Raw genomic sequence first — 12,965 nt, forward strand, 5'->3', positions numbered from 1 at the left:
TATCCCTGTCCTGTGACCCCAGGTGCCAGTATATCCCTGTCCTGTGACCCCGGGTGTCAGTATATCCATGTCCTGTAACCCCGGGTGTCAGTATATCACTGTCCTGTGACCCCGGCTGTCAGTATATCCCTGTCCTGTGATCCCGACTGTCAGTATATCACTGTCCTGTGACCCTGGGTGTCAGTATATCCCTATCCTGTGACCCCGACTGTCCGTATATCACTGTCCTGTGACCCGGGTGTCAGTATATCACTGTCCTGTGACCCCGGGTGTCAGTATATCACTGTCCTGTGACCCCAGGTGTCAGTATATCACTGTCCTGTGACCCCAGGTGTCAGTATATCACTGTCCTGTGACCCCGGGTGCCAGTATATCACTGTCCTGTGACCCCGGGTGTCAGTATATCCCTGTCCTGTGAACCCCATGTGTCAGTATATCACTGTCCTGTGAACTACGGGTGTCAGTATATCACTGTCCTGTGAACCCCGGGTGTCAGTATATCCCTGTCCTGTGACCCCGGGTGTCAGTATATCACTGTCCTGTGACCCGGGTGTCAGCATATCCCTGTCCTGTGACCCCAGGTGTCAGTATATCCCTGTCCTGTGACTCCGGGTGTCAGTATATCACTGTCATGTGACCCCGGGTGTCAGTATATCACTGTCATGTGACCCCGGGTGTCAGTATATCACTGTGCTGTGACACCGGGGGAGAACTAATCCCCTCATCCCAGAAGAGTAGACATAATGTTGGAAATTTTAGTTCTCCGCTTTCTGTACCTTCCCACATAATATCAGCACTCGGTGCATATAATGGATGGAATGCAGGGCCGGTGACGGGTTTGCTACTCTGACAGAACACCGGATACAAACAGGATCTCCATCTCCCCCTCAGCATCACTACCAGCCCAGACTGACTTGTCACGTGATTCTGACATACACCGCTCCAGGCCACACAGAGGGGTGGTCATGTGACTCGCGGTGGGCGGAACTTTTCGGATGGTATACAGGGACTGGAGCTCGCGGGGAGAAGGCTGCTGGATTCACGTGACAGGCTGCTGTGTGAGGGGTGCGGGAAGATGGCGGCCTGCGGGGGAGACGTGTGCTGTTGCTGCTGCTGTGGGGAGAGGGAGAGCCGCACCCCGGAGGAGCTGGTGAGAGGGGGTCACCCAGCCTGCATGTGTCACCACCCCTCTATTGTGTACAATTACACCTGACACCCACCATATACCCTGCACACACCCCATTATATCCAACCTCAACCCATTACACTTTATACCCTACACACCAATGGACACCCTGCACTTCTCACCGCCCATCACACCCGCCTACACCTCTGGCCACCCGGCACACCCCACCTACACCTTTGGCCGCCCGGCACACCCTGCCTACACCTCTGGCCACCCGGCACACCCCGCCTACACCTCTGGCCGCCCGGCACACCCCGCCTACACCTCTGGCCGCCCGGCACACCCCGCCTACACCTCTGGCCACCCGGCACACCCCGCCTACACCTCTGGCCACCCGGCACACCCCGCCTACACCTCTCACCGCCCGGCACACCCCGCCTACACCTCTCACCGCCCGGCACACCCCGCCTACACCTCTCACCGCCCATCACACCCGCCTACACCTCTCGCCGGCCGGCACACCCCGCCTACACCTCTGGCCGCCCGGCACACCCCGCCTGCACCTCTGGCCGCCCGGCACACCCCGCCTGCACCTCTGGCCGCCCGGCACACCCCGCCTGCACCTCTGGCCGCCCGGCACACCCCGCCTGCACCTCTGGCCGCCCGGCACACCCCGCCTGCACCTCTGGCCGCCCGGCACACCCCGCCTGCACCTCTGGCCGCCCGGCACACCCCGCCTGCACCTCTGGCCGCCCGGCACACCCCGCCTGCACCTCTGGCCGCCCGGCACACCCCGCCTGCACCTCTGGCCGCCCGGCACACCCCGCCTGCACCTCTGGCCGCCCGGCACACCCCGCCTGCACCTCTGGCCGCCCGGCACACCCCGCCTGCACCTCTGGCCGCCCGTCACACCCCGCCTGCACCTCTCACCCAATTACACCTGACACCCACCATATACTCTGCATGCACCCCATTATGTCCAACCTCAACCCATTACACTTTATACCCTACACACCAATGGACTCCCTGCACCTCTCACCACCCATCACACCCCGCCTATACCTCTCGCCGCCCGTCACACCCCACCTACACTTCTCACCCAATTACACCTGGCACCCACCATATACTCTGCATGCACCCCATTATATCCAACCTCAACCCATTACACTTTATACCCTACACACCAATGGACTCCCTGCACCTCTCACCACCCATCACACCCCGCCTGCACCTCTCACCACCCATCACACCCCGCCTACACCTCTCACCCAATTACACCTGACACCCACCTTATACTCTGCATACACCCCATTATATCCAACCTCAACCCATTACACTTTATATCCTACACACCAGTGGACTCCCTGCACCCCTCGCCACCCGTCACACCCCGCCTACTGCTCTCGCCACCCGTCACACCCCGCCTACTGCTCTCGCCACCCGTCACACCCCGCCTACTGCTCTCGCCACCCGTCACACCCCGCCTACACCTCTCACCACCCGTCACACCCCTGCCGCACTCCTTACACTCTGCACCTATCGCTGTGCAACCTACCACCCCTCTCCCAAATATACAACAACCACACACTTGTCATCCTCCCATGTCAAATAACCACAATCAGTCATTTAACCGATTCTTTACTTGGGTTGCCATGTATAGAACTAATCACATCCTTCCTGTGTTAGATTTCCATTACTCCTTCACACCCCATTATACAGCCTGTCTTCTTCATTCTTCCCAAGATCCTCCTCATTCCTCTACAACAGTGGTCCCCAAACTGCGGCCCTTTGCTTTATCTGGCCCTTGAGGCATTATTCCTGCCACTGACACCAACAATGGGACACTATTCATTCCAATGACAACAAAAATGGGGCACAATTCCCCCCTCAACGACGCCAGCTATTCCCCCTCCCCCAATACAAAAGATCAGGCAGTGTTTACTTCCACTGGGCACAGTCCGGCCCCCCTATAGTCTGAAGGGCAGTAAACTGGCCCTTCCTTTAGAAAGTCTGGAGTCCCCTGCCCTATAATTTTCCCTAAGCTCCTCCTCAGTCCCCCATCATTCTTCCCGAGTTCCTTCCCATTTGCTCCTCCTCATTCTTCCCAAACTTCTTTTGCATTTGCTCCTCTTCCTTGTTCCTGAATTCCTTCTCATTTGTTTCTCCTCCTTCCCCAAACTCTTCCTTGTTTGCTCCTTCAGCCTTAGCTCTTCCTCATTTGCTCCTCATCCTTCTTGAGCTCCTACTCATTTGTTCCTCCTTCCCAAGTTCATCATTTGTTGCGCCTCCTCATTTGTAGCTCTTCCTCATTTGCGCCTCTTCATTTGTTCCTCTTTCTTTCCAAGCTCCTCCTCATTTGTTCCTTTGTTCCCAGCTCCTCCTGATTTGTTCCTCTTTCTTTCTAAGCTCCTCATTTGTTCCTTTGTTCCTCCTCCTTTCCAAGCTCCTCCTGATTTATTCCTGCTTTCCAAGCTCCTCCTACTTTCCATAGCTTCACCTTATTTTCCCCTCATCCTTCTTTCTGAGCGTGTCCTCATTTGCGCATCCTCCTCCATCTCTGAGCTCCTCATTTGTTTCTCCTCCTCCTCCCTGATCTCCTCTTTTGCTGCTACTCCTCCTTCCCAAGCTCTTTCTCATTTATTCCTTCTCTCCCACCTTCCTGAGCTCCTACACATTAGCTCCTCCTCATTTGTTCTTCCTCTTTCTTCCCAAGCTCCTCCTCATTTGTTGCTATTCTCTCTCTTCCTGTGCTCCTCCTTCTTTGTAGTTCTTTCTCAGTTGCTCTTCCTGCTTCTTCTGGAGCACCCTTTTTTGCTCCTCCTCCTTCCCGAGCTCCACATCACCTGCTTCTCCTTCTTTGAGATCCTCCTCATTTGTTCCTCCTCCTTACCGAACTCCTACTCATTTGCTCTTCATTTGTTCCGCCTCCTCCTTCTCAAGCTCCTCTTCATCTGTTGCTCCTCCTCCTTCCTGAGCTCCTCTTATTTGTAGCTTTTCCTCAGTTGCTGCTCCTCATTTTTCCCAAGCTCCTTTTTTCTCTCTTCCTCCTCATCAAGCTCCTCTGACTCTTGTTTCCCCTCATTTGTTCCTCCTCATTCCTTTATCTTTCTTCCTGAGCTCCTCCTCATTCATTTTTTTTTTTTTTGATTGCCATGATTCTTCCTGCATACCGCAGTCATTTTTCCCGCGCTCTACATCAACATTCCCGTATTCCCCACATCATTCTTTTTGTCCGTTACACCCCCTTCCGTGGTATTGATGCTGAGAATGTATCAGATCCATACATTGCCCTTCCATGGTGTTGATGTAATCCTGAACCTTTCCTCTGATTTTCACTTCTATTCACCGTCTGCTTGTTAATCGAAATCTATGCAAAACTTCAAAAAGCGGCACTTAGTGTTTGCTAGTCCTCTAATCTGTAAACGGCACGGAACTTTCTCTGAAGAGAAGACCGGCAAAGCTCTACACAAATAAGGGATTAGGGACGGGATTTCCTGCTACAGGACTGGAATTACAGATTCACTTTTCAGCTGCCCCAATGTCAATGTGTAACGGCACTCCGACTTCCACAACTAGTACATACTGCCGGGCGACTTAAAGGGACTCTCCAACCTGCTCAGATATACATAGAGCTCTCATCTACTGAATGACCCATGTTCAATTATAAATCTTTGTGTATATTCAGTAAGTCTTTATACACATCAAAGGGGGGTAATCATATCTGCTCATTATACATGAAGGCTCAACATCCACTTTAGCAGCACAGCGATTGTGTCCTATTACTCTTCTGTTAATCGATGTGTCAGGAATCTATTTGGCTTAGGCTGACCATACATGATTTGGTTTTTTGGTTGAACGAAAAAAAAAAAGAGCAGATTCCCTCAACCACACACACAAGGAATCCTTCCCACTGTGGTATTGAATTCTGACAGCCAGGAGCCTTCTTGGCCCCCAGAATACAATGATCAATGTTGTGGCTATAGTCAGCAGCACTGATCATTTGAAAAAAAAAAAAAAAAAACACGTCAGGCTGCTTGTACACAAGTTGATCAACAGATTGTCTTGTGTACAACCAGCCTGCCTGTACATGGATAAAAATTTGGACAATTTAGCAGGGACTGGTGGGCTTTAAGGCTCATTAGAGTGGGTCAGGCTGCAGGAAGTTTGGGCTGTGGGCGGTGGGTTAGGCGGCAGGAAGGGTGGGCTGTGTGTTGGGCAGCAGGAAGGGTGGGCTGTGGATGGTGGGTCGGGCGGCAGGAAGGGTGGGCTGTGGATGGTGGGTCGGGCGGCAGGAAGGGTGGGCTGTGGATGGTGGGTCGGGCGGCAGGAAGGGTGGGCTGTGGATGGTGGGTCGGGCGGCAGAAAGGGTGGGCTGTGGGTGGCGGGTCGTACGGCAGAAAGGGTGGGCTGTGGGTGGCGGGTCGTACGGCAGAAAGGGTGGGCTGTGGGTGGCGGGTCGTACGGCAGAAAGGGTGGGCTGTGGGTGGCGGGTCGTACGGCAGAAAGGGTGGGCTGTGGGTGGCGGGTCGGGTGGCAGAAATGGTGGGCTGTGGGTGGCGGGTCGGGCGGCAGAAAGGGTGGGTGGTGGGTCGGGCGGCAGAAAGGGTGGGCTGTGGCTGGGTCAGGTGGCAGGAAGTACTGCTTGTGACCCAAACATTCTGTTTGTTTCCTGCTTTGATGCAGAGGGTGGGGGGTTTGAACATGCACTTTAAAGACCTGGCACAAAACCTATTGCCCCAGCGCTCTTTTGCTGACTATGGACCCCATCAGTCAGTAGTGGGAGCATTGGCTTGCAAAGGGACTATGATGGCAGTGATCTTTAGCAGCCTCATGTAACATTTCCCCAGTCTGATTGCCTCATGTAGCACATCCCCAGTCTCCAACCACTCCTGTACTTTGTCCATTTATTAGCTGGTATGTTTAAAGTGTCTAAAAGTCTCATATATTTTTACTATCGCTGAATATGATGCCTTGGTGATGTCAGGGGCCACAGTTGAGGTCCTTTCTGCCTTGTAGGTCAAGAACTGCTATAAGGCTGCTTTCACACTGCAGCGGGAGCGGCGTCGGCGGTAAAGTGCCGCTATTTTTAGCGGCGCTTTACCGTCATTTTAGCGGCGGTGTGCGGGTGCTAGCGGGGTGGTTTTAACCCCCGCTAGCGGCCGAAACGGGGTTAAACCCGCCCGCAAAGCGCCGCTGTAGCGGTGCTTTGCCGGCGGTATTGCCGCGGTGTCCCATTGATTTCAATGGGTAGGAGCGGTATAGGAGCGGTGAATACACCGCTCCTTCACCGCTGCAAAGATGCGGCTAGCAGGACTTTTTTCACCGTCCTGCCAGCGCATCGCTCCAGTGTGAAAGCCCTCAGGCTTTCACACTGGAGTTAAAGGGGCCGTTTTTTTTCAGGCGTTAAACAGGCGCTATTTTTAGCGCTGTAACGCCTGAATACCGCCCCAGTGTGAAAGCAGCCTAAAGGATGCAGTTGTATGACCATGATTTTGCATGTTTGCTCCCCCTCCCCCTTATTTTATTTCTCATGATATCTCTATACAGTGCTCTTCTGTCAGTCATTGTGCGATTAATAACTTTTCTTAAACATGTATGTTGTGGTTATACGGTGTTGATGGGGTATATGGCGCAATAAATGTCAAGTGTTCAAAACTTGACACTTCTACAGATCACCAAAAAGTTCATAGCGTTCATTTGGAGCATTCAGGATAACTTCCAGCTGATCTCAGTGCACCAGATGCAGTGACTCTGGAGAGACTGAAGTATCTCTAGGTGAGATCCTCAGTCCCGCAGGTGTATTTATCATCCATCCACCCATCCATCCAGTGTGTCTATCCAGGTCTGAGGTTCCTTGTGAAACTGTCCATCCGAAGCTCTTACTATGCGATGAGCCTTATTTTACCTGTCACAATGTGGCTTGCCATTTGCCTTTCACCATAATATATACATCAATATACTACATTCAGATTGCGCCCTACTCTTCTTCTTATCTACATTGTGGTTATGTTGCCTTTAGCAAGGGAGATGGGACATCGTATGGGGTGGGTTAGCCGTACACCTTTTCTAACTGAAAGCCCATAGAAAGGTACAGCCAAGATACTTGGAGCACGTTTCTGCCGGAAACTGGCATTACACCCCTGATCCACTGATTGTGGGTGCAATGCTTTGCAGGCTCCTGTAGGAAGAAATAATAAATGCTATTTTTTTACCTGCAAAAATCTGTACATTTTTATTGTTTGTGTGTTTTTTTTTTTTTCTCTCTACAAGGTGAACTTAGCCTTCAAAACCAAGGACCAGTAAATTCTACAAAAACCTTCCAGAGCTTCTGGAGGGCGTTAGGGGAGTCTTGGTGGCCCTGTAGGTGGCCAAGTATGCAGCTGACTTTGCAGCCCTGTAGGTCATAACGTTTCTGACGGGAGCTGGGGGATGGGGTCTCTCCAAGAGGCTGAAGGCTTTGCAGGAGCACTGTGGAAGACTTGTATGGTCCTTGAGAGGGAGGCTAGGGGACACTGCTGGAATTTAAGTGTTCTCAAGGGTCAGGGGGCACTGTAGGAGCTGGTAAGAACTCTTGGAGTGTTTACGGCAGTGGTTTTCAACTTATGGGCTAAAGGGACCCACAAACGTGGCCCATGACGTCGCCAAATGGCCACGCTTAATGTTCAGTATCTGATGCTTGAGGGTACTGTCAGAAGCTTCAGACCTAATAAAGGAAATTCGGGTCAGAGAGTGTGGACAGGATACATTGTTGGCTGGGGATAGGCTACAGAAGACTATCCAAAACTGGGAAGATGTTAAATGAGGCAAGTATAGATCAATGCTGTTAGCTTAATCAATGTTCCCACTACAAACTGCTGAGGTCAGAGGGCCGCAGGCTGGGCACCAGGGGTTTATGGGATCTGCAGGTGGCTGGATGTCCAGGAGAGAGGCAGCAGGCCAAGGCCCAGTGTTTAAGAACCACTGTTCAACATCCAAGGTAGGATCCCCTACCCATGTAAGGATGCTTCACGTCAAGTTGGAAAATCTTTCTGGGCCCCATTGGACAGTTGGAAATACTGATTTTGACCCTGCAGCCCATTAAAATAATCATATAGTTTTGAGGCACATGCCTTACACAGCCAACCAATTTCCTGTTTAATTAGATGCTTTACTGAGGCATGAGGTACATGTTTCCTGAAAATTCTCAGTTTCGCAGCTGCTTCTAAAATCAAGCACAACGTATCATGCAGCTTATTTATTATTCCCAGCTTGACAATGTACAACAGTAGAGGAATGTTCAGCTCTGCTGAGTAAGGGTTTCTGAAGGCTTTCTTGGAATCTAGCTGACTATTTTAGTTAAAAAACAGTAAGGTTCGGCTTGCAGCACAATGCCAGATCAAGTTAGCTTGGCTTTCAAAATGGTTGCCTTTACTTCTTGCACTTATAGTCCATTTCTTGCGCAGAAATCAACCCTTAGGGTCCGCTCACACCACATGCAGCGCAGTTCTTTTTTTTTTTTTTTTTGCATCTTTTTTCCCCACCGCACAGAACTGTACTGGAACGCAGTAAAAAGCATCAGAAAATGTATCAAAAATGCACCTGACTGCAACACAGTGGAAAAAAAACATATGGAATGCACCTGGAAATGCATCAAAAAATGCACAAAGTCAACTGGAGGATTTTAATTTTTTTAGCCTGAAAAATAAAAATAATCACTACAAAATTGTGGTGTTGGAGAAAGAATCAAATAACCCAACAATAGTGTTGACAACAGGAAAGTTGATAATTACCTTCTGATGATTAATGGTGAGCCCCTGGGTGGTTGAGCGGTGTGTGCATCAACAGCGCTGTCATTTCCTGGCTGCTTAGTCTTATGTAGAGATGACATAGGAGCAGGCAGGGCTGGTTGGTCTTACAATTTATGTTTAGGTATGGACTCCAGCTCTTTCTGGAGGATTTTAAAGTGGTTGTAAACCCACTAAAAAAAAACCCTGCAAGACAGGCATAATGAGCTAGTATCATTATGAAATACTCACCTTGGATTGAAGCCCTCATAGCAATCCCGGTATACAGCTCTGCCCAGCGACATGTCTCCCGGAGTTATTTATGGGTATCGTGGGCTCCGGCACTGCAATTGGCCAGAGCCGCGATAACGTTACTTCCGTGTGGGAGCTGCTGGTGACGGCACGTCAGCTGAAGCAAGGGCGCCAATGAGCCGTTGCTTCAGTGCACATGTGCCGATGGTGTCGGCACATGCTGATACAAGGGATATCTCCTAAACCTTGCAAGTTCAGGAGATATCCATGGTAGCTACAGGCAAGCCTTATTATAGGCTTGCCTGCAGACCCCTTTCACACTGAGCCGGTTTTTCAGTGAAAATGACTTAAAAAAACGTCTCCCCTGTAGTCTCAGTATGAAAGCCGGAGTGCCTTCACACTGATGCACTGGCAGGACGTTAAAGCGTTGCTTCAGTGGCGCTTTGCGGGTAGTTTTATCCCTTTTTCGGACGCTAGCAGGGGTTAAAAGCACCACGCTAGCGTCCAAAAACCTCTGCAAAAGCATAAGGTGAAAAAAACCGGAACCTTTACACTGGTTCACTGGATGATATAATTCCTCGTCTCCCAAATCTGCCCCAGGTCCTACTCCTTTATATCTGTATTTGTCTGCTACAGCTCCTAGAAGTTTTGAGAATATTTATATAAAATATCCAAACAACCTTACCCACCATCTTTCCATTGGTAAAAGCAGAGCCCCCGCTCTGCCTAAAGATGCTCTGACCACCGAATGCCTCATGTGAATGGAACAATCCTGAATAGAAGCATTTCACCTTCTCATTCATGCCAGGCAACCTTAAAGAGGAAGTAAACCCTCTCTAAAAAAATAAACACCCTGCAAGACAAAGGCCTAATGAGCTAGTATGCATAGAAAAAAATTGTAAAAAATTGAAGCTGACCCCAAGGCAGATGGTGGTATACTTGGATTATGTGCACATTTTGACCCAATGGGATGGTGATCCATCATCCTTAGAGATGTAAATTCCTGTCCTTCGGTCAAAAAATCTGCTCAGCGGTGGCTCAATTATTATTATTATTATACAGGATTTATATAGCGCCGACAGTTTGCACAGGGCTTTAAATCCGATCTGTTATGCTGAGTGGCGCAGATGGGCGCAAGCTAGGGCTGGGGAAAAAATCGTTTTGAATCGAGTTGAGAGGTCAAATTGATTCAAATTTTCACCAAATCAAATTTTTTTTTTTCTTCTTTTTTTTTTTCACCAGGACCGGCGCTGACACCGCCCCGGTCCTGAGGAGCTGCGGACAGGAGTTTTAGGCAAGGCCGTGGCTTTGGCCTAGTCCGCAAGGCCGGACGCTGCGGACTAGGCCAAAGCATTGCCTAAAAACTCCTGCCCGCAGCTCCTCAGGGCTGGCGCGGTGTCCATAAAAAAACAACTTATTTTTTGGAGAAAATTGCCCAGCTATAGCACAAGCCAACCCTGTGAGGATCACCACAGACGCCAGTACCCTAGAATGGGGGGTGCGCATGGGGGATCTCTGTGCACAGGGGAGATATAACTCCAGATGGTCTTGAGCCTCCTAGTATATGAGGGAATTAAACGCCATAGAGGAAGCACGGACAGAATTGCAACCAGCTATCCAGGGCAGTGATATCCGGATTCAGTCAGACAACGCCACAATGGTGGCATACCTGAGCAGGCACGGAGAGGCAAAATCCCCTCGTTTTAGCCTGACAGAAGCAATTCTGTCATGGGCCGAGACAAACATCCGATCAACCTAGGGGATCCACTTCAAGGGGGACAGACTACATGCTGGCAGACTCTAAGTCAAAAGACCATAAAACAGACAGAGTGGTCTCTAAACCAAGCAAACTTCTTGTGGATCACGCAAACCTGGAGAGTGCCTGAGGTAGATCTGTTTGCCTCAAAGACAAATGCGAAACTCAAGGTTCTTCTCGCTGGATTCCACAGATGGCAACATCAGTGGACACGTTCATTCAAAGCCGGGCACACCAGCTGTGTTATGCATTTCCTCTGACGTCTCTAATACCTAAAGTGAGCCAAAGAATCAGGGAAAAAAGGGCAACAGTGATACTCGTAGCACCTCACTGGCCCCATGGAACATGGTTCAGTTGCTTGAAGAAACTGTCTCCAGCCGCACCTAATACAGCAAGACCTACCGGACCTCCTATCACGAGGGCCAGTCAACCATCCGCATCACAAACTCCTGAAGCTTTCGGCTTGGTTACTAAGAGGGTGAGGCTGCAAAAGAAAACTGAAAATTAACAGCGCTAGCGGAATAAAGTGCTGCCATATAAAGTGGATGCTAAAGTGAAAAAATAAATTGTATAGTGCTAACATAAAATAGAGTACTAAACCACAAAAAAATTACATTCACGTAGTGCTCAGTGTCTTCCGTGATGATTCAGCATCAATAAATGAAATGCTGAACAAAATGAAAATAAAGTTCATATATTAAGTGCTTTAAGATGGATAGTTATTGGATAGGCTTCAATATAATATGATTTGGGTTGGAAGGTCTCCCCCTAAGTGTCCCCATTCACCAAATTCGATGGACCCCTAGCTTTGCAGTCCAAGGGTCATGGTAAACTTGGGGTTAATAGTGGCAAAATATGAATATCCCAATAGAGGTGGTATCAGATCTCACGAAGTTCCAGAGCATTGGTGTAGGGCAAGGCAGAGAAAGAGGAAAAAGATACATGTGAAGTACTGCCGGTAAATAACAAAACTGCGCTGCTAACTTATGTCACTCACGAGACAATGGGTAAAAAATAGATATTGCGTGTTCCTGGATCACAAACATTGGCGTGCGTTCCAAGAGACCCGGAAGTAGCGTCACTGGTTCACAAAACCAAAAATATGTTGACGCGTTTTGCCCCTCCCCCAGGGCATCATCAAGGACATTAATTCCGGTTTCATAAAATGTATTTATATATACATGGGAGTTTAGTACCTCCCACTCAATAGCCAATAAAATAAATGGAAAAACCTACTGGTGTGAATTAAACACCTTCTTTTCTAGACACATCACTTCCTGTTTTTTTGAGTCGCGATCAACTTTATTGAAAAATGAACAATTTGAACATTTTAAAACTTTATAAAACATAAAATATTAAAATTCATCAGAAAAAAAATCTTATTTGAAGAGGAAATGACCATGATTTATACAAAATGACAAAAAAAAAAAAAAAAAGATATATAATTCACCCCCCCCTTTTAATCCGGGGGGGGGGGATTTTCAGTGTTCATCTATTAACAATCGTATAAACTTAAACCTTATAACTTGTTGCTACAGAGCAAGACATCTCCTCATCCGAAATATTATTTCAAATTTATCCACATTTTGAGTCTCTATGTCACCATCCCATCCTTTACCCATCTTGTATGAGCAGCCGCCATCCTCATAACCACTTCCCGACCAACACACGACGATGTACGTCGGCAGAATGACCCAGGCAGGCAAATTGGCATACAGGTACGTTCATCTGTATTTGCTGCCCTGCCATCGCGTGCGCGCTGCCGGCCGGGACCCCCGTGAGTCCGGTCGCGGGTCCTGTGGACTCGATCACTGCGGGGGTACCCGCGATCGTCTCACGGGGAGGCTGAACGGGGAGATACCGATGTGAACAGCATCTCCCTGTTCTGCCTAGAAACAAGTGACACTGATCTCTGCTCCATGTGATCGAAGCAGAGATCAGTGTTCGCTAACACACAGCCCAGCCCCCCACAATTAGTAACACACCCCAAGGACACACTTGACCTCTATACTGCCACCCCCTGGTTAACCCCTTCACTGCCAGTGTCATTTACGCAGTAATCTGTGCA

At 49.5% G+C, this 12,965-nt stretch overlaps 1 protein-coding gene across 1 annotated transcript in view; it reads left to right on the plus strand.

Moving 5' to 3' along the window:
- Window positions 1-969: 969 nt before the first annotated feature.
- CLCN6 (chloride voltage-gated channel 6) overlaps window positions 970-12,965 on the plus strand; it is a 62,094-nt gene continuing 50,098 nt past the window's right edge. The window contains exon 1 of the mRNA XM_077457733.1: window positions 970-1,150. Coding sequence (XP_077313859.1) covers window positions 1,076-1,150 — 75 coding nt within the window. The 5' untranslated portion in view covers window positions 970-1,075. The remainder of the gene's footprint in view (window positions 1,151-12,965) is intronic.

Source organism: Lithobates pipiens, unplaced genomic scaffold (assembly GCF_037356315.1).
Source record: "Lithobates pipiens isolate NorthernLeopardFrog02 unplaced genomic scaffold, aLitPip1_a1.2 Scaffold_27, whole genome shotgun sequence".
NCBI classification, from domain to species: Eukaryota; Metazoa; Chordata; class Amphibia; order Anura; family Ranidae; genus Lithobates; species Lithobates pipiens.